The sequence below is a fragment of the Delphinapterus leucas genome, chromosome 1, assembly GCF_059928025.1.
Source record: "Delphinapterus leucas isolate spDelLeu-1000000601 "Yukka" chromosome 1, BTC_Dleu_Yukka2, whole genome shotgun sequence".
Classification (NCBI taxonomy): Eukaryota; Metazoa; Chordata; class Mammalia; order Artiodactyla; family Monodontidae; genus Delphinapterus; species Delphinapterus leucas.
In genome coordinates this window covers 157,309,630-157,334,886 of record NC_143129.1, presented here as the reverse complement: position 1 = coordinate 157,334,886, position 25,257 = coordinate 157,309,630, and the positions used below count along the sequence as shown (strand labels likewise).

The window sequence follows — 25,257 nt, the reverse complement described above, 5'->3', positions numbered from 1 at the left end:
TATGTCCAGAAAGTGGACTGATGTGGTTTTAAAATATGGTCCATAATTCTTTGACCCTCCTCCCAGCAAGATGTGGGGTCTACTCCCCTTCTCTTGAATCTGGGCTCTGTGACCGCTTGATCAATAGAATATGATATGGGAATGATGCTCTGTTGATTTGGGGGCTCAAGCCTTAAGAAAATGGTAGCCTCCACTTTCTGTTTCTTGAGACACTTGCTCTTGGAATCCAGTCACCCTGGGATGAGGAAGCCCAAGATACCTTTTGGAGGCATCCGTGCAGAGAAGAACCAACGGCCAGCACCAATTTTGTTAACCGCATGAATGGATCACCTTGGAAGTGGATCCAACAGCCCCAGCTGAACCACCTCAACTGATGCAATGTGGAAGAGAGATGAGCTGCCTCTGCTTTAATTATAGTACAGTCGAATATACTGATATTACCTTTTCCAGGAATATAAAGGTTATATACTTTTTCTAATTTATGCTTATTGTCTTATTTTAAAAATCCTTCCCAATCTTAAGGTCATAAAGATATTTCTGTATATTGTCATGTTTTGGTTTTCTACTACATCCATGATATCAGAATTAGAGGCTGAAGAAAAGATTCAGAGAAGGGTCCAGCGTGGAAGGAACTTGGAAGTAGCCACTTCATCCTGACAACAAGTAAAAAGCTGAACAACCTGCAAAATCAACTATCCTTTTTAGATCCATCAGAGAACTGAGGTCACAGGGCAAACTGCTGCCCCCCACCAAGAGACAGACAGGTGAACACAGAGACTCACAATTTACTAAAAAGAAACCGCCACAGGAACTCATGCAGAGGTAGGAAAATCTAAACTATAGAATTCCTACTGGAAGCTCTGTGTGAACAAGTCTAAGAGTTAAAAACTCCAGGGGGGATCCACTCATGGGGTGGGGGTGGTCCCACACTTTTGTGAGTTTTACCTCTAGAAGCTCGACCAGGTTCTCACAGTGAATATCGGAGAAAAATGCCCTCATGCTTCCAGCAGGGGGAGGGGAGAAAAGGAGCCATTTAAAAATATGCCAGAGCATTCTGTCCTTCTTAACAAGGCCTACCCTCAGGAGAACTTATTTTACCAGAACTTAATCTGCTGGGATTTGATCAGAGCTTAATCTACCTGGGGGAAGGGAAATAACCAACTGCAGCCCCCTCCAGCCATCCTGCCCCATCTAAGGGGCATGAGGGGGACTAAGAAACACTGGTAAAGTTCACAGTCCAAGAGCACAGTCTCATCGAAAGACTGAGACCTAATCATAGGACTATAGAATACTTCTCCTCCCCTCATATCTTACCATTATTACTAAAGGTCTATTTATAAGGTAAACTAAAAGGCAAAAAAATGAAGTTTGAAGAGACAGAGCAAGCATCAGAACTAGACTCAGGCATGGCAGGGATGTTGGAATTATTATTATTATTATTTTTTAAAATTTTATTTATTTATTTATTTATGGCTACGTTGGGTCTTCGTTGCTGCGCATGGGCTTTCTCTAGTTGCGGCGTGTGGTCTTCTTATTGCGGTGGCTTCTCTTGTTGTGGAGCGTGCGGGCTTTAGTAGTTGTGGCTCTCAGGCTCAGTAGTTGTGGCTCATGGGCTCTAGAGCGCAGGCTCAGTAATTGTGGCACACAGGCTTAGTTGCTCCACGGCATGTGGGATCTTCCCAGATCAGGGCTCAAACCCGTGTCCCCTGCATTGGCAGGCGGATTCTTAACCACTGCGCCACCAGGGAAGTCCCTGGAATTATTAGATTAAAAATTTAAAACAACTATGATTAATATGCTAAGTGTTCTAATAGACAAAGCAGACAGCATGCAAAAGAGATGGACAATGTATGCAGAAAGATGGAAATTCTAAGAAAATAAAAAAATCAATGCTAGAGATCAAAAACACTGTAACAGAAATGAAGAATGCCTTTGATGGGCTAATTAGTAGACTGGACACAGCCAAGGGAAGAATCACTGAACTTGAGGACATCTCAATAGAAACTTCCAAAACTGAACAGCAAAGAAAAAAGAAGACTGAAAAAAAAAAAGCCTCCACCCAGAATAGACTGGGTGTCCAAGAACTGTGGGACAACTACAAAAGGAGTAACATACACATAATGGGAATACCAGAAGGAGAAGAAAGAAAGGAATAAAAGAAATATTTGAAGCAATAATGACAGAGAATTTCCCCAAATTAATGTCAGACACCAAAGCACAGATTAGGAAGGTCAGAGAACACCAAACAGGATAAATGACACAAAAAAACTACATGTTAGGCATATTACATTCAAAAATGCAGAAAATCAAAGCTAAAAAATCTTGAAAGATTTCAGAGGAAAAAAACCATCTTACCTATAGAGGAGCAACAATAAAAAATTACGTCCTTAGAAACTATGTGAGCAAGAAGAGAAGGGAGTGAAATATTTAAAGTGTTGAGAGAAAATACCCACCCACTTAGAATTCTATCCCTTGAAAAATTAAAGTGAAGGAGAAACAAAAACTTTCTCAGGGACTTCCCTGGTGGCACAGTGATGCGCCTAGAGCCCATGCTCCGCGACAAGAGAAGCCACCGCAATGAGAAGCCCTCGCAACGCAACGAAGAGTAGCCCTTGCTCACCGCAACTACAGAAAGCCCGTGCGTGGCAACAAAGACCCAACACAGCCAAAAACAAATAAATAAATAAATTTATAAACAAAACAAAACAACTTTCTCAGACAAAGAAAAACTGATGGAGTTTGTTGCTTGTAGATCTGCCCTGCAAGAAATGTTAAAGGAATTCCTTAGAGAGAAGGAAAATAACATAGGTCAGAAACTTGGCTCTACACAAAAAAAAGAGCATCAGAGACAGAACAGGTGAAGGCAAAATAAGAACTTATTATTTTTTTTTAAAGATTTTTTTTTGACATGGACCATTTTTAAAGTTTTTATTGAATTTGTTACAATATTGCTTCTGTTTTATGTTTTGGTCTTTTGGTCACAAGGCATGTGGGATCTTAGACCCCCAACCAGGTATTGAACCTGCACCCTCTGCACTGGAAGGTGAAGTCTTAACCACTGGACAGCCAGGGAAGTCCCCTCATTCTTAGCTGATCTAACAGATAACAGTTTGTTCAAAATAAAAATAGCAATGATGTATTTGTGTATGCTTATGTATATATATATGTACATGCTTATACATACTTATGTCTAAGTGAAATGAATGACAGTAATCATACAAAGGATGGACAGGAGGAATTAGGATTCTTATTATATCTGTGAAGTGGTATAGTGTTATTTGAAAACAGACTTGGATTAGTTATAATATAACTATAAACTCAAGGATAATCATTTAAAAAAGTAAAAAAAGAAATATAACTGATATGCTAAGAAAGGAGAAAAAGTGGAATCATATAAAATGCTCAGTTAAAACCACAAAAGGCAGAAAAAGAGTGGAAGACAAATATAGGAACAAATTACAAAGGCAAAAAAATAGAAAACTAACAATTATGGTAGATATTTATCCAACTATATCAATAATCATTTTAGATGTCAATGGTCTAAATAAACTAGTTAAAAGAAAGAGATTTTCAAACTGGATCAAAAAACAAGACCCAACTCTATGTTGTTTATAAGAAACCCACTTTAAATATAAAGACACATATAGATTAAAAGTAAAGGGATGGAGAAAGATATGCCATGCTAACACTAATCAAAGGAAAGTGGGAGTAGCTGTATTAATTTCAGACAGAGCAGATTTCAGAGCAAGGAAAGTTATCACAGATAAAGAGGGGCATTACATGATATAAAGGTCAAATATCTAAGAAGACATGTCAGTCCTTACTGTGTATGCACCTAACAACAGAGTATCAAAATACAGGAGGCAAAAATTGATAGAACTGCAAGGAGAAACAGGTGAATCCACTATTACAGGTGGACACTTCAACATCCCTCTATCAGAAATGGACAGATTCAGCAGGCAGTAAGGACACTGTTAAACTCAATAGCACCATCAATAAACTGGATATAATTGATATTAGAGGCTACTTCACCCAACAACAGCAGAACACACATTCTTCTCAAGCTCACATGGAACATACACCAAGGTGGACCACATTCTGGGCCATAAAATACAACTTAACAAATTTAAAAGAGCAGAAATCATATAATATGTCTGTTCTTAGACCACCATGGAATAAAACCAGAAATCAGTAACAGAAAGATAAGTGAAAAATCCCTAAATACTTGGAGCTTAATCAACACATTTCTAAATAACACATGGGTCAAAGAAGAAATCTCAAGAGAAATTTAAAAATATTTTGAACTAAATGAAAATGAAACTATAACTTATCAAAATTTGTGGGATACAGCCAAAGCAGTGAATCGAGGGAAATTTATAGCACTGAATGCATACGCTATAAAAGAAGAAAGATCTAAAGTCAATAATCTAAGCTTCCACTTCAGGAAATTAGAAAAAGAAGAGCAAATTAAATCCAAAGTAAGCATAAGAAAAGAAATAATAAAAATGAGAGCACAAATCAATGAAATTGAAAACAGGAAGTCAACAGAGAAAAATCAAGGAAAGCTGCTTCCTTGAAAAGATCAATAAAATTGATCAGCCTTTAGACATGCTAATAAGAAAAAAGAGAGATGACACAAATTACTAATATCAGACATGAAAGAGATGGATCACTACAGGTCCATGGTCATTAAAAGGGTAATATAAAGAATACTGTGAATAATTCTATGCTGACAAATTTGATAATCTAGATGAAATGGACCAATTTGGTGAAAGACACAATCTACCAAAACTCACACAAAAAGAAAAAGACAATCTGAATAGACCTATATTTATTAAAGAACCTGAATCAGTAATTAATCACCTTCCAAAACAGAAAGCATCTGGCTCAGATGGATTCACTAGAATTCTACCAAACATTTAAAAATGCATTTTACCAATTCTCTCTAATCTCCTTCAGAAAACAGAAGCAGAGAAAATACTTCTTAACTCATTTTATGAGGCCAGCATTACCCTAATACCAAAACCAGACAATGACTTCACAAGAAAAGAAAATTAGAGACCGATATCTCTCATGAACATACACGCAAAAATCCTTAACAAAATACGAGCAAATTGAATTCAACAATATATAAAAAGAATTATACACTACAACCAAATGGCGTTTAACCCAGGTATGTAAAACTGATTCAACATTTGAAAATCAATGTAATCCATCACATCAACAAACTAAAGAAGAAATATCACATGATACCAATAGATGCAGAAAAAAACATCTGACAGAATCAAAGACCCATTCATGATGGAAACTCTCAGAAAACTAGGAAGAGAGGGAAACTTCCTCAACTTCATAAATAACGTCAACAAAAACCCTACAGCTAACATCATACTTAATGGTGAGAAACTAGAAGCTTTCCCACTAAGATCAGGAACAAGGTAAGGATGTTCCCTCTTACCACAAGTTTTCCACATTGTACTAGAAGTCCTAACTAATGTAATAAGACAAGAAAAGGAAATGAAAGGTGTACAGTTTGGGAAGGAAGAAATAAAACCCCCTTTATCTGTAGAAGACGTGATTGTCTATGTAGAGAATGCAAAAGCACTGACAAAAGAAAATTCCTGGAACTAATAAGCAGTTACAGCAAGACTGCAGAGTATAAGGTTAATACACAAAAGTCAATCACTTTCATATATAACAGCAATGAATAGGTGGAATTTGAAATTAAAAACAATACCATTTACCTTAGCACCTTCAAAAATAAAATGCTTAGGTATAAATCTAACAAAGTACGTACAAGATTTATATGAAGAAAACTACAAAACTACAAAACTCTGATAAACGAAATCAAGAAAGAACTAAATAAATGGAGAGATATCCCCATGTTCATGGATAAGAAAATACTGTCAAGATGTCCATTCTTCCCAACTTGATCTATAGATTCAAGGCAATCCCAATCAAAATCCCAGCAAGTTATTTTGTGGCTATCAACAAACTGATTCTAATGTTTATATGGAGAGGGAAAAACCCTGAAGAGCCAACACAATATTGAAGGGAAAGAACAAAGTTGGAGGACTGACACTACCCAACTTCAAGACAGTACGGTATTGGTAAAAGAATAGCCAAATCAATGGAACAGAATAGAGAGCCCAGAAATAGTCCCACACAAATACAGTCAACTGATCTTTGACAAAGGAGCAAAGGCAATACAATGGAGCAAAGACAGTCTTTTCAACAAATAGTACTGAAACAACTGGACAGCCACATGCAAAAAAAGGAACCTAGACATAGCGACTTTGCACCCCTCACAAAAATTAACTCAAAATAGATCACAGACCTAAATGTAAAATTCAAAACTATAAAACTCCTAGAAGATAATATAGGAGAAAACTAAGATGACCTTGGGTATGCCAGTGACTTCAGATATAACACCAAAGGCAGGATCCCTGAAAGAAATAATTGATAGGCTGGACTCATTAAAATTAAAACCTTCTGCTCTGTGAAAGCCAATGTCAAGAGAGTGAGAAGATAAGCTACAGATTGGGAGAAATTATTTGCAAAAGACAGATCTGATAAAGGACTGTTATCCAAATACACAAAGAACTCTTAAAACTCAGCAATAAGAAAACAAACAACCTGATTAAAATATGTGCCAAAGTTGTTAATAGACACCTCACCAAAGAAGATACACAACTGGAAAATAAGTATATGAAAAGATGCTCTACTCTACATGTCATTAGAGATATGCAAATTAAAACAACAATGAAATACTACTATACACCTATTAGAATGGCCCAAATCCAGAACACTGACACCATCAAATGCTGGCGAGAATGTGGAGCAACAAATGAACGCTCATTCACTGCTGGTTGGAACGCAAAATGATACAGCCACTTTGAAGACAGTTTGACAATTTCTTACATAACCAAATATACTCTTACTATGTGATCCAGAAATCGCATTCCTTGGTATTTACCCAAAGGAAGTGAAAACTTATGTTTTCACTAAAACCTGCACATGAATGTTTATAGCAGCGTAATTCATAGTTGCCAAAACTTGGAAACAACCAAGATGTCCTTCAGTAGGTGAACGGATAAATAAACTATTGGTATAGCCAGACAATGGTATGTTGTTATTTAGCACTAAAAAAAAAAAAAAAAGAACTATCAAGCCATGAAAAGGCACAGAGGAAATTTAAATGTATATTGCTAAGTGAAAAGGCCAATCTGAAAAGACTACATACGGAATGATTTCAACTTTATGACATTCTGGAAAAGGCAAAATTATAAAGACAGTAAAAAGGTCAGTAATTGCCAGAGATTAGTGGGGAGGAAAGAATGAATAGGCAGAGCAAAAACGATTTTTAGGGCAGTTAAATTATTTTGTAGGATCCTATCATGGTGGATACATGTCATTATATATTTGTCAAAATCCATAGCAAGTATAACACCAAGAGAGAACTCTAAGGTAAACTACGGACCTTGGGTGATAATGATGTGTCAGTGCAGGTTCATCAATTGAAACAAACATACTGCTCTGGTGGGGGATGTTGGTAATGGAGAAGGCCATGCATGTGTGGGAGCAGGGGGTATACGGGAAAGCTCTGTACCTCCTGTACTTAAAAAAAACAGTCCAGTAAAAAGTTCAGAAAACAAAAAAGAGTTCTTCATAGCCAATGCAAACATCCAAGAGCGGGTAAGCAGAGTGTAAGGCTTTCCTAAATGTATGTGACCAAGTTCCTAAATGTATGTAAAATCCTTTTATGCAGAGCATTTTGCAAGACTGGTTTTCTACCAAATACCCTTTGGAAAATGCCACTAGAGTAATAAATAATGACACTTTTACAAGCAAAATGCCAGGAACAAGAAACTCAATACAAAGTTTAGAGGACAGAGTTGAGGAAAGCTTGAAGAAAGTTGAGCAAAAAGACAAAGAGAATAGGAATAAGAATAAAGAGGGTCAAGAATATAGAGGACAACTTCAGGAGGGTCAACATCTGAATAACATGTATGCCAGGAACAGTGAATAGAGAAAAAGTGGGAGAAAATCATTGATGAATTTAAGAAAGTTTCAAGAAGTCAAATAATGGAATAGGCACATTATGTGTCCACATGGTAGGTAAAAATACATCCTAGGTGAAATTTCAGAATAATGGGGATGAAGAGAAGCTTCAAAGGGAATAAACAGGTTTCACACAAAACGAAAGATATAAATTTAAGAAAGATTACATGGGAAAATAAAGATGTGGGAAGGAGCAAACTGGGGATAACACAAAAGAGAGGTGAAGAGGTTGTCAAGGAACTCAGAAGGCTCCAGAAGAGATTTCTTTTAGAGTTTGAAATGGATAGAATATAAAACGTGCTTGAACATAAAGAAAGATGTATATGGCAGTAAGAGAGTTTAAGGCTGAGTTAATAAGTATATAGCAAAATAAACACATAACAAAGAAATCAAGATTTACTCTAAAACAAAATTTTGTACAATAAAGGAAAAGTAATCATAGTACTCTACAGTTCAACTGAAAATAGCCTATAACAAGTAACAATGCAAATGAATGAATTTCAATCTAATCACAATTATAATATCATAGTATTAAGATACACAAGCATGTGTGGGTGGGTAACGGGTAAGGAGATGAAGAGTTAAATCCTGGGTTGCCAAAAAAAAAAGAAAAGGAAGAGTTAAAGCGTGTTGTCAGTTGAAAATGCCTCAAGCTAAAAAAAAGAAAAAAAAAGCAATATAAACATTCCACTTACATATATGGAGATAAATAAAAGAATCAGCTAAATTAAAAGTGATTGCCTTTGGTGAGAAGTAAATGACAGGGGCATAGAGGGGACTGTTCATCTTGTTTTTGTAATAATTCTTGTAGGCCTATTGTTCCTTTAAACTATTAGCATGTATATAACTCTGATCAAAATAACTCTTAAAAAGTGTCGTGCAGTTAAAAGAACCCTGAAAGGTTGGTAATAAAGGATATAGTGTAGCACACAGCTTTCAATCTATGATAGCTTTTAAAAAAAATTAATTTTTGGCTGCATTGGGTCTTTGTGGCTGCACGTGGGCTTTCTCTAGTTGCGGTGAGCAGGGGCTACTTTTCATTGCAGTGCATGGGCTTGTCATTGCAGTGGCTTTTCTTGCTGCGGAGCAATGGGCTCTAGGCGCGCAGGCTCAGTAGTTGTGGCGCACGGGATTAGTTGCTCCCCAGCATGTGGGATCTTCCCGGACCAGGGCTCGAACCCATGTCCCCTGCCTTTGCAGGCAGATTCTTAACCACTGCGCCACCAGGGAAGTCCCTATAATAGCTTTTATTGTTAACATTTGAAGGGTCTATAAAGGTAACTTGGACTAATCATATCGTTGTATAGGTGTGGAAACTGAGGCTCAGAAAAGGAAGTGACATCAAGGTCACACAGAAAGAGCAAAGGTCCAACTGGGGTGGTGAAACAGTGATCAGTCAAGACTGTGATAGCCTGGCCAAGAACAGGAAACAGGGATACAAAGTCAAGTTGCCACTTTTCCTAGGCTATGAGATTCAGACCAAGGGAGGGATTGCCAGCTTCAAGACTGCCAGAAGAGATGGTCTACATCATTTAAACCGAAAAGTGAGGCACAGTCATGAAGCTCCCACTGCTATGAATCTTCTAGGTTTTGTTAAAAAGGCATCCAGGCACCTAAGTGATATTTAGAAGGATATGGAGTAAACCAAGCAGGTATGCAGGCACCTAGGGGGCGTGTCATGAGGCTGGAAAATGTAATCAGTATCTTCACCAAGGTGTTCATCTATCTTTACTTCCTCTTCCATGGAGCTTAGGGTCAAAGCTCCTAAGCTTTGTTCACTAATCTAATGACACTTTTGGACTAAGCAAACCCTGTAACTAGCTGGGGCTAGATGCATAAGATACATTTGGAGAAATCACATGATAGTACCCTGACTAGAGCTGGACATAAATGCCACTGCAGGCTCTGTTGTTTTCCAAAGGTTATTTGGGGAGGAAACTATAGCTGGCCTTCCCGTCAAGTGCTAACATTCTAGGATTTGGGTGGAGACAAATTCAGCTCCTAAGAAAAAGACTACCCTAACTTCCATGGGGATCATTCCAATTGCTTAGATTTCCCTAAGAAGATGGAGTATCTGCAGAGTAACAAAAGTAAGGTTTCACATATGTATCTTAGACATAAAAAATGAGTATTGTTCTTTTTAGTTACCCCACAGGGAGGCTGTATATCTATGTTTATCTATTCTAAAGGGGTAGCTCTTTTAGAGTTACCTCCATATATAGTTTACGAAATGGGAACAGGTACGCACAACCCAGGTGGTTACGCACCCACTTTAGTTACAAGATTTTGCTTTGAATCAAACGAGCACTGAAATACTTTCACAGCACCAAGATTTGCCACCATCAATGACGTTAAAAAAAAAACAGAGCAGTGTCATACATATATGAGTGGTGGCAGAATTATTATTGTGCTGGAAGGGTTCTGGAAGGGATCACTAAAGAGGGAGCACCCCAAACTGGAAAGGATGGGTATAATTACAAACTGGGCCAGGGAGCTCCTGGTGCTGGCCCCATGTCCACCCCACCCCCATGCCCCAGATCCCCAACACTGAGTTCACAGAACATCTACCCAAGTTTCTTTGATTGTTTTGACAGAATGGAGGTTTCTCTGAAGTTATTTCAAAGTTAAAAAAAATTTTTTTTTAAGATTCTGTTTAGATTTATAAATGGATAGGGGGCTAATTATTGGTGCAGTAAAAGAGAAAGTATAGACACTGGGGCCTGGGGCTTGTTGCAGCTAATACTGTGATCTGCTCTTACCTGTGGGGGCCTGCATGGCTGAGCTGGGGATGGTGGCAGCATCTTGGGGTACAGTGCTGGTATCCGGTTCAGGGGTGCTGGTTGTTGGTGAGGTGGGTGGTGGGTTCAGCAAAGTCCGAGGTTTCCTCTGTCAAAATGGATGGGGAAAAGTTTCTACCCATGATAGGTAACTTGTCTTCTCATTCCTCTATGCTTAGTACTTAATTCACGCGTGAAACTGAAATACATTTGTGGATGGGACTGTTTTAATCTTTTTTTTTGTTTACAGTTGATATATAGTTGATTTACAATGTTGTGTTAGTTTCTGGTGTACAGCAAAGTGATTCAGTTATATATTTATATATGTGTATTCTTTTTCAGTTTCTTTTCCATTACAGGTTATTACAAGATATTGAATATAGTTCCCTGTGCTATACAGTAGGACCCTGTTGTTTACCTATTTTATATATAGTTGTGTGTATCTGGTAATCTCAAGCTCCTAATTGACCTCTCCCTGCACTTCCCCCTTTGGTAACCATAAGTTTGTTTTCTATGTCTGTGTGTCTGTTTCCTAAAAGTGTTACAACTAAGTTCATTTGTAACATTTTTTCAGATTCCACCTATAAGTGATATCCTATGATATATATTTTTTTCCACACAGCGTCTTGCCCAAAGCTGCAAATACAGCAGATGTTTAATAAATATGTATAAGAGTCTGGGTTTCTGTATAGCCACAGCTTAATTCACTATCTTTTCTACTGTATTCAATATTATCATCTGAAGTCCAGGTTCTTTATTAGACAGAAAAAAGCAGAAAAAGGAAAAAAAATGCTGTGGCTTAAGTCTACTTTAACATTAGTTTGTTTCCCTCTGTTGAAAAATGGAAACCTCCCTTCCCCTAACTCCACAAACTACTTTCCCCTGCCTACCCCTTCAGCTTATTACCTGTCATTTCTTATCTTAAACCTTATACTCCAGTAATCTCTAACTATAGTAGTTCTCTCAAAACCTGCAGTTTTACCTGGTCCTTGCCTTTACAATAATAAACCATCCCTTTTGCCTGGAATACCCTTTCTTTTTTTTTTTTTCCTTATAAATATCTGTTTATCCAGGAAGCTTTTCTGGATAAGCTTTACTCTTTTGTGCTATTTCTGTACTTGGTATTGTTGCATTTATCACAGTGTATTGCCAATATATATTTACATACTGGTGTCCCCTATTAGCCTGGCGCTCCTTGAGGGTCTGATTCTGTTTGCCATTCCTACATGGTACTCGGCATATGATAAGTGTCAATAAATGTCTTTCAATGAAGCATACAGTATAGAATACCAATAATGGGGGAAGTAATAAAAATGATTTGAGAACAATCTAGTATCTCCTCTATGCTGGTCCAGGCAATCTCTGAGGGAGAGAGATCTCAGAAGGCTTTTTCCAAGAAACAATTTTTGTAAAAGCCTTTCTGAATGCAAGGAAAACATAACCATTTCTGAGATCCAGAAATCCCTTCCCACTGAATGTCACATGTAGGGTCCACTGTGGGAGCTGTATAAACCTGACTGACTTCTAGGATGGCTCTGCTTGTGAAAGCAGTCATGCAAACTCTTACAGAACATTCAACGCACACACAGGATATGGATATTTCCTCTCATTTTTTGATATTGCCACAAGTAAAAATCCAAATAAGCAATGAGTCAGGGAAGAAAGGAAATACCAGTTCAACTTCATTGAGTTGGTGGTAGGACTTCATGGGGTCCCTGAAGAAACAAACCTGGTGAGTTAGGTTCCCAAATATTGTAGAAAAAAGCAGAAAGATGTAAAGCTTTATTACCTTTTGAGATAGGTGCATTTACATGTATTATATCTGTTCATATGTTAACGCAACTCCATTTTAGTGGTGAGAAAGCTGGGGCTCACAGCCGTACTCAAAGCTTTCCCAAAGTCACACAGGTGGTAACAATTGGAGATGAGATATAAATCTAAGTTTGTCTGGCTTCAAAGCCTATGCTCTTGTCACAAGACCACTTGGCTTCAAAAATGAACATGAGGGTTATAAGTAAAGGTATATACACTTACAGGAATAGGCAAAAGGACAGGAAAGGGAATTAGGGAGTCAAATGCCATGCCATGAAGTACAGTATTAGATGAGAATTACTGCTATCAGGAGGATTGGAAAGAAAGAGGACTTGGGCTACTATGTTAGGACTTCCTGAGAAAGCAGAGCTGAGGCAATCAGAGAATCATAGTTCTTAGGTTTTGAAGGATCTTAAAGGTTACTTAATCCAACTATCCATCTAACACTTCTACTTTCCACTCCTTGAAAACATCCCTCCCAGTAGTCATCTGGTACCTGATGAAATACCTCTAGTGATGGGAGATCACTACTTGCATTTTGAAATAGATTTAACTGTTCCTTTTATGTTGAGACAAAGCCTGTCTGCTTGAGTTTCTGCTCATTGGTTCTCGTTCTGTCTTTGGAACCTCAGAGACAAGTTTTCTCTGTTTTTAATCTATCAAGGTGCCTTCACATCGTCAAAAGGATGACTTCTCTGGCCTTGGAATCTTTAGAGCCTTCAGCCTCTCCTCCACAACATGAGAATGAGAAGACCATAATGGACACAAAAATGAACACCTGGGTTTGGGGTTGGTGGTAATAGATCAGGAGCATTATGTGTTACATAGAAGGATTAGGATGTGACATCAAGAATTCAAAACCAATAAATAAGATAATCTCAATTGGAACATCATCACTAAAATCCATCCATCCATCCATCCATGCATGCATCCATCCATCCATCTTGCATATACTGAACATTTCCCAAGAGATTGGGATATAGGGCACTGCAGAAGAAAAAGAGAAAAAAAGACTAGATTCCTGACCTTGAAGAGCTTATATTCGAGAAGGACTGAGGTCAGCTGGAGCTAATAAAAAAAACAAACCCACCCAACCAACCAAACCTAGGGAGGAACTTATGAAATTAGAAAGGAATGCCTAGGGAGAACTGGGTATCATTTCTAAACTGGAACTCAGGTAGTCTAGTTTGGGAGGGAGTTGCAGAGAAATTCCCTGATAGTTAAGAAGTGAGTGGAGAAAGAAGGTGATGCCAAAGGAAGCCCTAGAGAAGCAGCTGAGTAGGTTTCATATCAATGGTTTCCCTAGGGAAGATACACATGGAGAACTGGTCATGACTAAAAGGTGATACTTTCAGTAACAGTGCTCAGTGAAGCTCGACCCAGCAGTCTTTTCCTACACCAGAGGTAAGTGTTAACCTCCCTCAGGAAATGTGAGAGAGTGAATATGTGGTAGGGCAGCAGTGACCTTAGAACTAGAAGATCTGGAGACCCATCTCTGTAGCCTTTGCCATTTATTAGCTATGTGACCATAGGGAAGTCATTTCACATCTTTAAGTCTCAACTTATTTGACTATTTAATAACATGAACACTACTCATCTCCAAGGGTTTTGTGAAGATCATGTGATATATAGTGGTGTCAGGTACAGAGCCTGATACTTACTAAATATTCAATAATTTTCTTTTTTTCTTCTTCTTTTCTTTTTTCTTTTTTTTTTTAAAAGAAGGTACAGGGACAGAAAAATAAATACATTTACAGAGTCACTTTTCTCTTTCTGTTCACATACCTGGGCATCCACTCTGGGTAGGTTAAAAACAATTAGGAGCAGGGCCTTCCATCTATGGAAGATATTAGACCAGAATTCCCATGAATGTAACTTTCAAAGTAAAAATTTATTTCTTATCCATACTATCTTATCTGTAACATTACCAACTCCCAGGTAAGTAGCTAAAGTAGGGATGACAATATAGGAGATTCTTCTTAAAAGCATACACAAGGTGGAGAATAGGGCCAGACACATCCCTTTCTAAGATGGATGGATATGGATGAGTTACCCCTTTAAAACCATTTATTCCGTGCTGGCAAACCCACATTTTTACCTACCTTACTGCCAGGTTTGGGACCCCTCTTCTTTGGGAATTTCAAAGGTTCAGCTGACTTGGACGGGGTAGAGATGGGATGGGGAATTAGGGGCTTGGGTGTCCGGCCCCGCTTCTTTCCTGGTTTACGCCCCCTCTGCCCTGGTTGAGGCTCCAAGGCAGTTTTGGTGTTGCTGTGGATGCTGGGCTTCTCAGTGTTCGCCTCGGATGCAGGATAGGGATTCTTTGGAATCACAACTGCAAGAAAAAGACTCATTCTAACACCCCCTCTTCCCACTTGCATTCCCATCCCAGCCAGAGGGAAAAAAAGACTTGCTACTTCTGCTTGGATAGTTTTATCCCAGGAAGCTAGTTTCTTGGCATCTGACCTAAATGTTAGAAAATCTCAGAGGAGAACTGAATTTTGATTGGCCAGAATTGGAAGTTTTAATTATTTCTGGCAGATGCAGAAAAAATTAAACTGTTCTCCCCAAGGAATCTAGTTAAAGCATATAAACACAGGCTCAGAGATGGAATGGATCTTACCTACAATCTTCTCCTGCTAAGAATGAAGATCTGAGGCCCAGAAGAGGAAATGATGCCTTCCCTAGGTTATACAGTGAGTTGGGATAAGGACTTACGTTTTGAAACTGGGCCCTGACAACCAAATCAGGGATTTTCTATATCAATCTACTTAAAGTTTTAGTGTGATTATTGCAGTGAAGAGTAGTGAAACACATGGAAATATATACATCTGATAGCATATTTCCTTACCTTAAAAATCTTTGCTCCATATTACCTTTAAGGTAAAGTCCAAATTCTTTATCCTGATATCCAAAGACTTTTGTGACTCTGCCCCTGCCTTGCTCTCCAGTTATGTCTGATGTCATTTCCTATCACCCACCCCCATGTTCTAGCTGCTCTGTTTTCTGAACACCAATTCGTTCATATATGTTGAGTTCTCTATTCTTCCTGGTCAGACATACATCAGTACTCAGTTTTCAACACTCAGCTCCAGGGCCACCTCCTTACTGAGGCCTTGTCTGACTATGTCCCAACTCCATGAGTATTCCACTTACTCCAAAACATTCTGTAGACACCTATGTTAGAGTACTTTCAGCTTTACTCCAATCATTCTTCTTCTCCTTAATTGAGAATTTTTCATGGTAAGGGGTATCTAATTCATTCCACAAAGTTATTAAGCACTTACTACAGCCTATGCACTAATCGAAGCACTGGGGGAGAACAGTGAACACAACAGACATAGTTTCCACTCTCACAGAGCTTACCTCCTGGTCGGAGGAGACAGAAAATAGGCAAGTAAGTATACAGTATAATGTTAGGTAAGTGCTATGATTGAAACTAAAGCAAGGTAAGGAGACAGAGGGGTGAGGAAAGTCCTCTTTGAGGAGGTGACATTTGCACAGAGCTCCCAAGTGAAATAAAGGCAAAGCCTTATGAAGATCTGAGGAACATCCAAGTAGAGGGTATATAACAAGTGCAAAGATTCTGAGATGGAAACATGTTAACGTGTTTGAGAAATGGAAAGGAGGTCAGTATAGCTGGAATTGAGTGAGCGAAGGGGAGAGTGGTGGGAGATAAGGTTAGAAAGGGAGTAGTAATAAGATTGTGTGCGATTTTGTAGACCATGAAAACGAATCCAAACTTATTTTAAGTCTAAAGGGAAGCCACTGGAGGGTTCTGAGCAGGGTGTGACTGGGTGTACTTAAAAGGAGCACTCTGGCTGTTCTGGGAGGGGACAAGTTAATAAACTATTTACAGTGGGTAGGTAGAAGATGGTATTTCTTGTGCTTCCAGGTAGGATGTTATAGATCATGACAGTGTAACATTGCTGATGCAACAACTAGACAAAGTCAGATAACTTATCTTTAAAAGACATTGCATTGTTGTAAAAATCGTGAGGGTTAGATGAACTGGAATTCCAGACCTGGGTGGAGAGGGTTCCTGAAGTAGCTGACACTGTTTACTTTCCTGAGGACATCTGCCAAATTTGGGCATGAACTGACAGTCAGGCTTGGCCTGTGCAGAGGAGCTCCACTGGAGGAAAGAAAAATCAGAGAGGCTCTGTGACAGATTGGAACTTGAGGAGTTCCATCTGTGTGGCCAGTTTTTCCCAAGGGACATTTCCTGAGTTCTGAGCCTGCACACTGGAGCTGCAAAGCTAGGCTGAGAGCTTCTAAAAAGGCAGAGTGAAAACTGCTATAATCTTGTGATTTCAGGAGACAAGGTTCCACTAGAAGGAGGAGGTCTACCTCTAGCACACCTGATCTCATCTTCAAGATAAATGCCATATTTTGAAATTGTAAGGACTGAAAAGTCAAAGAACCAAGCCCCAAACCTCTCAAGGGTAGGACAATCTCTTGCAGTTTTTCAGGACTATGAAGATGGAGACCCATTAGGTTCTCAGTCGAGAGCCCAAGAGGGCCCAGGTGCAAGGAACATGGATGTGAACCATAGGTACAATTCAGATCTGAACTAGCTCAATCCATGATTAGACTGAGGGGATCAGGCCCTTATCCTATTAGCCTAAAGGAAAGAGGAAAGGAAGAATTCTTTCTGATGGAAAATATCAGCTGGAGTCTCAACAGTTCTTTTATATAAAATATCCAGTGTGGGTGCATGCGTGTGCGTGTGTGTATGTATATACACATGACATCAAAAGAGGCAGAACAATGTGACTGGTAATCAAGAAAAATACAGACAATAGAAGACTTATGTATGATCCAGATAATGAAGCAGACTTTAAGATAACCATAATTAATATGGTTTTAAAAAGTAGAGGAAAAGATGAACAAAATGTAAGAAAAGATAAGTAATACTCACAGAAAACTGGAACCTATATAAAAAATTAAATGGACACACTAGAATAAAAGATACAATATTAAAAATTAAGAACTCATTGGATAGATTTAAGGGCAGACAAGACCCAGAAGAAGAATTACTGAATTTGAAGAAAAATCAATAGAAAACATGCAAAATGAAGCAAAAATATGGAAAAAACAGGTTACAGCAATAGAGACATGTGGACACAGTCAGTAGATCCAAAATATGAGTAACTATAATCCCAGTGAGAGAAGACAGAGAGAATGAGGTAAAAGCAATATTTGAAGACTAATGAAAAAAGAGCTCAGCAATCCACAAGCAGCAAAAATACAAAAAAAAAAAAAAACCCAAAATATACCAAAACACATCACTGTTAAACGGCTGAAAAAAAAATACATAAAATACAAGTGAAATGAAAGACAAAGATAAATTTTTAAAAGCAGTTAGAGAGAAAAGGATTACTCTTACAGAAGCAATTGACTTTTTAATAGAAACTATGAAAGTAAGAAGCGAGGTTTTTTTTTTTTTTTTTTTGCGATACGTGGGCCTCTCACTGTTGTGGCCTCTCCCGTTGCGGAGCACAGGCTCTGGACGCGCAGGCTCAGCAGCTATGGCTCACGGGCCTAGCCGCTCCACGGCATGTGGGATCTTCCTGGCCTGAGGCACGAACCCGTGTCCCCTGCATCGGCAGGCGGACTCTCAACCACTGCGCCACCAGGGAAGCCCAGAAGCGATAGTTTTAAATGATAGTTTTCAAGGGCTAAAATATAGAAATTGCCAACCTAGAGTTCTATGCTCAGTGAAAATACCCTTCAAAAATGAAGATGAAATAGTATGGAAACAATCTAAGTGTCTATCAACAGATGAATAGATAAAGAAGATGTGGTGTGTGTGTGTGTATATATATATATATATATATGGTATATATATATGTGGTATATATATATATGTGATATATATTCTATATATATATAGAACAGAATACTACTCAGCCATAAAAAAGTGAAATTTTTGCCATTTGCAGCAACATGGATAGACCTGGAGAGCATTATGCTAAGTGAAATAAAGTCAGACAGAGAAAGACAAATACTGTATGATATCACTTATATGTGGAATCTAAAAAATACAACAATCTACTGAATAAAACAAAAAAAGAAGCAGACTCACAGATATAGAGAACAAACTAGTGATTACCAGTAAGGGAGGGGAGGGGCAATATAGGGGTAGGGGGAAGAAACAGGGTTACCATGCAATTATAAAAAATCATCTGTGTGAAACTTTTGAAAATTGTAAAGCACTACAGAATTTAAAGAATCTTTCAAACAATTAAAATTTTTTAATAAAATGAAGGTGAAATAACTGTTTCAGAAAAATCAAAGCTGAGAGAATTTGTCACTAACAGACCTAAACTACAGGAAATAAAAACAAAGTTCTTCAGGATGAAGGAAAGTAATCACAGATGGAAAAAATACAACTGCAGGACGGAAGGAAGAGCATAAGAAAGGGTAAATATGTGGATAGATACAAGAGAATATTGACAATTTAGAAAAAGAATTTTAAAAATGGCTTGTAGGGTTTATAATATATGTATAGTTGACCCCTGAAAAACAAGGGTTTGAACTGTGTGTATCCACTTGTATGTGGATTTTTTTCAACAAACATGTACTACAGTACTGCATGATCCACAGTTGGTTAAATCCATGGATGTGGAACCACGGATAAGGAGGGCTGACTGTGAAGTTACATACAGATTTGACTGTACAAGGGGGTGGTGCCCCTAATCTGCGCATCGTTCAAAGGTCAACTGTATTAGTAAATTATATGAAAGCAACAGCACAAAAGATGGAAGTGGGAGGGTAAATGGAGCCAAAATTTGCTAAGAACTTTGCATTATTTGGGGAGTGTCTAGAGTGCTCATTAAAGATAAACTTTAATAAGTCCAGGATGTATAATTCTAACTAGTTAAAAAATTATAACAAGAATGTATCACTAAAAGCTAAGGAGAGAGGAATGGAATAATAAAATACACTCGATTAATCCAAAAGAAGGCAAGAAAGGAGGAACAAAGAAATGAGGGAGAACTTAGGCAAAGAGAAAACAAAAAGCAAAATGCAAAATGGTAGACTTAAACCCAAATAAATAATTACATTAAATACAAGTGGTTTGAATAAAACAATGAGAAAAAATTAACATACAGGACCAAAGCCCCCCTCACCGAACCCGATTATATCTGTTTATAAGATGGCATTGAAATAAGAAAACTTAAAATATGACGACACAGGAAGATAAAAAACAAACAGATGGAAAAATATACACCCTGTGAACATTAACCAAAGAAAGTGCAAGTGGCTATATTAATATCAGACAAGACAGTCCTAATACAAGAAGTATGACTAGACTAAAAGGGACATTTCCTCAAGAGAAAACAGTCAATTCATATCGCCAAAACGAAAAGGCAGTCTACTGAATGGGAGAAGATACTTGCAAATGATATATCCAATCAGGGGTTAACATCCAAAATATACAAATAACTCATAAAACTCAACATCAGAAAAACAACCCGGGCTTCCCTGGTGGTGCAGTGGTTGAGAATCTGCCTGCCAATACAGGGGACATGGGTTCGAGCCCTGGTCTGCGAAGATCCCACATGCCGCGGAGCAACTAGGCCTGTGAGCCACAATTACTGAGCCTGCACATCGGGAGCCTGTGCTCCACAACAAGAGAGGCCGCGATAGTGAGAGGCCCGTGCACCGCGATGAAGAGTGGCCCCCACTTGCCGCAACTAGAGAAAGCCCTCGCACAGAAACGAAGACCCAACACAGCCATAAATAAATAAATAAATAAAAATTAAAAAAAAAAACCAAAAAATAACCCAATTAACAAATAGGTAGAGGACCTGAATAGATATTTTTCCAAAGAAATATCACATGGAAAGATGCTCAACATCACTAATCATCAGGGCAATGCAAATCAAAACCACAATGAGATACCACCCACATTTGTCAGAATGGCTATTACCCATAAGAGAACAAATAACAGGTGTTGGCAAGGATGTGGAGAAAAGAGAACCCTCATTCACTGTTGGCGGGAATGTAAATTGGTGCAGCCATTGTGGAAAACAGCATGGAGGTTCTTCAAAAAATTAAAAATAGAACTGCCATACGATCCAGTAATTTCACTTCTGGGTATTTACCCAAAGAAAACAAAAACACTAATTCTAAAGGCATGTGCACACCAATGTTCACTGTATTATTGTTTACAGTAGACACGATATGGAAGCAACCTAAGTCCTCTGACAGATGAATGGCTAAAGAAAATGTGGTATATACGTGCAATGGAATATTTACTCAGCCATAAAAAAAAAATGAAATCTTGCCATGTGTGACAACATGGATGAATCTAGAAGCTATTATGCTAAGTGAAATAAATCAGACAGAGAAAGACAAATACTGGACGATCTCACTTATATATGGAATTTAAACAAAAGAAACAAAAGAAAACAAAAACAGACTCATAGATGCAGACAGCAAACTAGTGACTGAGAGATGGGAGGGCAGCGGAGGGTGTGGCAAAACAGGTGAAGGGGCTTAAGAGGCACAAAACCTCAGTTATAAAATAAGCCACGGGGATGTCACGCACGCATAAGAAATATGGTCAATAATGCTGTAATAACTTTGTATGGGGAAAGATGGTGGCCAGACTTATCATGGTCATCGTTTCCTAATGTCTGCAAATGTTAAATCACCATGTAGTTCACCTGAAATTAACATAATATTATACATCAACTATATTTCAATTAAAAAAAACTCCAGTTAAAGTGGAAATGAAATGAATTAAAATTACTTATAAATGATAATTATAGCAAAAAATAGTCAATTCAAAAGGAAGCTATAATAACCTTAAATTTATATGTACCTAATAATACAAAATATAAAAGCAAAAGTTTAAATAACTAAAAGCAGAAACAGAAAAATCCATAATTATGCAGTGGATATTTTAACACATTTCTCTCAGTAATTGATAAGTCAAGAATGTGAAAAACAATCAACAAGGATAGAAAATATTTGATAACACAATTAAACAACTAATAACATAAATAACTAATTAACATAGATAACCAAATAACAAATTAACCAACCAATGTAATTGACACATATAGGACACATTTTTATCAATAAAATGTTATATGGTTAGTAACCCTTTTGAAGGTCTATGAGATGAAAATTATTTTCATGATGCTAAAACATTATTTGCATTTTTCATTCTCATTCTCTCACAGTAGAGTTTTCAGGATGCTACAAGTGTGATATCACTCTGACAGCTAATGGTATGCGTGCCTGTATATTCTTATGTCTTAAAAAGTTCTAAGTGTTAATTTATAATATAGTGATATAGATAACCCACAAAATGAAAGCTCTTTTGGGTTAAGGATATAAAGGTTTCCTGATACCAAAAGGTTTGAGAACCACTGATCTATAATTATAATCACTTCCTTGCCCTTCTTTTTCCAACACATTTGCCTAGAAAAAACTCCAATCCAACTCTCTACCTGTTCCACACTTAAGACTGAGTAACTGAACATGCCAAATGTTTAACTTGATTAGTATAAACCCCAAGACTGCCCCATATACCTCCAGTAACAAACACGGAATCTGAGCTGAGCAGTGAGGAAGATGATTTACTTTGGAATTCCTAGCGTCACATGGTAAGGTGCTGAGATCTTAGTTGGTACCCAGCACATGTTTGTATAATAAGGAAGTCAACAGATGTAAAAGAAGAACTGAACAGGGCTTTAATTGGCTTTCTAAGTGTCGGAAAACAGTTTTTCTTCTTTTTTCCCTTAAGGCTAGAAATAAAAGTCCATGACACCAACGGGCAAAGGGGTTGCTCTCTCTGGCCTGAAAGATACAGACAGAAGAAACGAACCAATTATATTTAACGGTTCTGAAAAATCAGGGCATGCTGTTCATGTATGAGTAGCCAGCAGCGAGATTAAGCTTCATACTAATTTAAAAGCTTCTTAATAATGGATTTCTTAAGCTATCCTGAGGGATTCCAGGATTTTGAAGTTTTCCCTATCAGGGAGCCCTGTCCTGCCACATTCTAACTTAATTATCCTAGTTGGAAAAAAATTGAGTTGATGTCAGGGGACCAGGGGTCTAATTCTAGTTCTGTCCCTTATGGTGTGACATTGAGTTTGTCATTTAAACACAATCTTTTCTTATTTTTCCACATGCAAATAATTAAGTAATTTAATGTCTGTCCTACTTCAGAGAAAGATGAGAGATGGGAATATTCTCCAACACATTTTGATGCTACTAAGGTTGACGGAATTACTCTCTTAACCAACAATACTTAGACAAAATTCTTGTACACTTGTAATTTCATGTGGCCTTCATAATCTTGTGAAGGCAGACATTATCCTCTCCTTTGACAAGTAAGGAGAGCAAGCCTCAGAGAAGTTAAGAGTGGCAGAGCCAGGCATGATTCTAGTCTTAGGGGTCTTCTCTGCACACATTCTCTCATGTAGCTGAGGAGGAAGGAAGCAATCTCTCTTCCTTCAGGAGCCCAGGAAGTGGCAATTCAAATTATATTAATTAATTTGACCACATCAGTAAATTTCAGCTAAATTTTTCATTGAAAATTTAGAAAATGCTAAGTGTCAAGGCTAGCCAATTATCTAAGGTGAAAAAACCCAACATGATTCTTGTCCTGGAGGAGCACAATCTTGCCATGGTTAGGAGTAGATCTTTATACAATTAATCACAATTCATTGGGTATGGACCGGGATAGGGAAGATGAACCTGGAACACACTGGTCAGAAAACAATGATGGGGCCATGTCAAAAGGACACATGAGACAACTTCAAGGGGCTTCCACTGGCTACATCTGGGGCAATTTAAGCATCAAAACAAATAATGACAATAAAAAATTGTTACTGAATAAAATAAGAATCAAGAGTCCATAATTATGTAACTAAATGAATAAATTAAAAAAATAGAGAAGGAAAAACCCTTGCTTACAGTAGAACCCCAACTAACAAACGTAGAAGAAATGAGGGAATTATAAAATAGCCATTTGGGCAATAACTGATTCAAGCAACACCCATCAATGGATGCTAAAACTATCAGGTGAAAGTCTGAGGAGAAACAGGATCTTTATAGTCTCAGAGTATTTACCTGCAAGATTATTAACGAATTACAAAGGAATGAAGTGAAGAAACTTGGTAGATACTATGTGAACCAAGTAATCAAGGTTACTATCTGCAGTTAGGATAAGTGATATGTATCTCCAAATACAATGCTTTCAGAAGACTATCACTTGCAGAGCCTTCCTGTCAAAAATGTATAACCTGAATCTAATCATGAGGTAACATCAGACAAACCCAAATTGAGAACCAGTCTATAGAATAACTGGACAAATATTTATAAAGAAATATTAAGGTCATGAAAGACAAGGAAGAATGACAGAAAACAGTTCCAGATGAATGGAGACTAAAGAGACATGACAAGTACAACTCATGATCCAGAATTTTCTTTTCCTGAAAGGATATTATTGGGACAATTGGCAAAATATGAATAAGGTTTATTGATTAGCTATTGGTACTATACTGCCTTTAATTTTCTGGTTTTAATAACTAGAAGGTCTGTAGATTAGCTCTTAATACTATATCAATATTAATTTTCTGATTTTAACACTAGCACTATGTCTAGAGAAAAGTATGCCCTTGTTTTCAGAAAACATACACTAAAGTCTTTAATAGTAAAGGGACATTATGTATGCAAGTCATCGCCAAATGGTTCAGAAAAAATATGTATTATGTATTGAGAGAGACTAATAATGCAAATGTGATAAAATGTTAATAATTGGAGAATCTTGGTGAAGGGTATATGGCAATTCTTTGTACCACTGCTGCAATTTTTCTGTAAAGCTGAAATCATGTCAAAATAAAAAATTCCAGAAAAGATTCAAAATGTATACACACATCGGGTTATAAGAACCTGAAGGAGGGAGTGGCTAACTGCCAGGGAAGGACAGGGAGCAAAGGAGACAGGCAAGAGAGACTTGTCAGGTGTGATTTCAAATTAAGTGACATTTTAATTTTTTGGCTGCGCCATGTGGCTTGTAAAGTCTCAGTTCCCCGACCAGGGACTGAACCTGGGCCATGGCAGTGGAAGCCTGGAATCCTAACACTAGGCCACCAGTGAACTCCCTTAACTAATCTTTGAAGAATGAATGGTTCTTGCATTAGGAAAGGGCAAGGGTGGAGGGTGAGTAGGGTACTTCAGACAGAGGAGACAGTATGTAGAAAGGCATGGAACTAAAAAAGCATGGTTATATGAGGACTTGTGGGTACTTCTGTGTGCCTTAAGTCCACAGAAGTGAAACAGATGCTGGAGTCAGCTTGAGAAGAGTCCACGTGACATTTAAGGAACTTTCCAGCTCTAATACGTAAAGACTCTGCCAACAGACAAACGGTAGGTACCATGACTCTACATGTGGCAAAGGTAATGATGAGGTTCACTCTAAAGGCAGAAGCTCATCTAAGTTAGGGTAGTAGCACATAAAGATGTGTATAACTGATCTCCCCTCCTTGATAAACTTCTTCTGATACATGAGCATATGTGTATCTCTAATCTTATTTCCTTGGACACTATAATGATCAATAATGTCACTAAAGGGCAGACA

The 25,257-nt window shown here is 37.9% G+C and overlaps 1 protein-coding gene across 10 annotated transcripts in view; it reads right to left on the bottom strand.

Moving 5' to 3' along the window:
* Positions 1 to 25,257, bottom strand: part of SCMH1 (Scm polycomb group protein homolog 1) — a 188,144-nt gene that overhangs the window by 28,480 nt on the left and 134,407 nt on the right. For 9 of the 10 annotated variants that reach the window (XM_089895178.1, XM_022575414.2, XM_022575415.3 and 6 more), the window contains 2 exons: positions 14,750 to 14,982; positions 10,818 to 10,944 (listed from right to left, as the gene is read on the bottom strand). In XM_089895178.1, the coding sequence (XP_089751304.1) occupies positions 10,818 to 10,944; positions 14,750 to 14,982 (360 nt within the window). Of the gene's footprint in view, positions 1 to 10,817; positions 10,945 to 14,749; positions 14,983 to 19,950; positions 19,967 to 25,257 lie in introns of all 10 variants that reach the window. The other variant, XM_089895192.1, reaches the window with a different exon arrangement.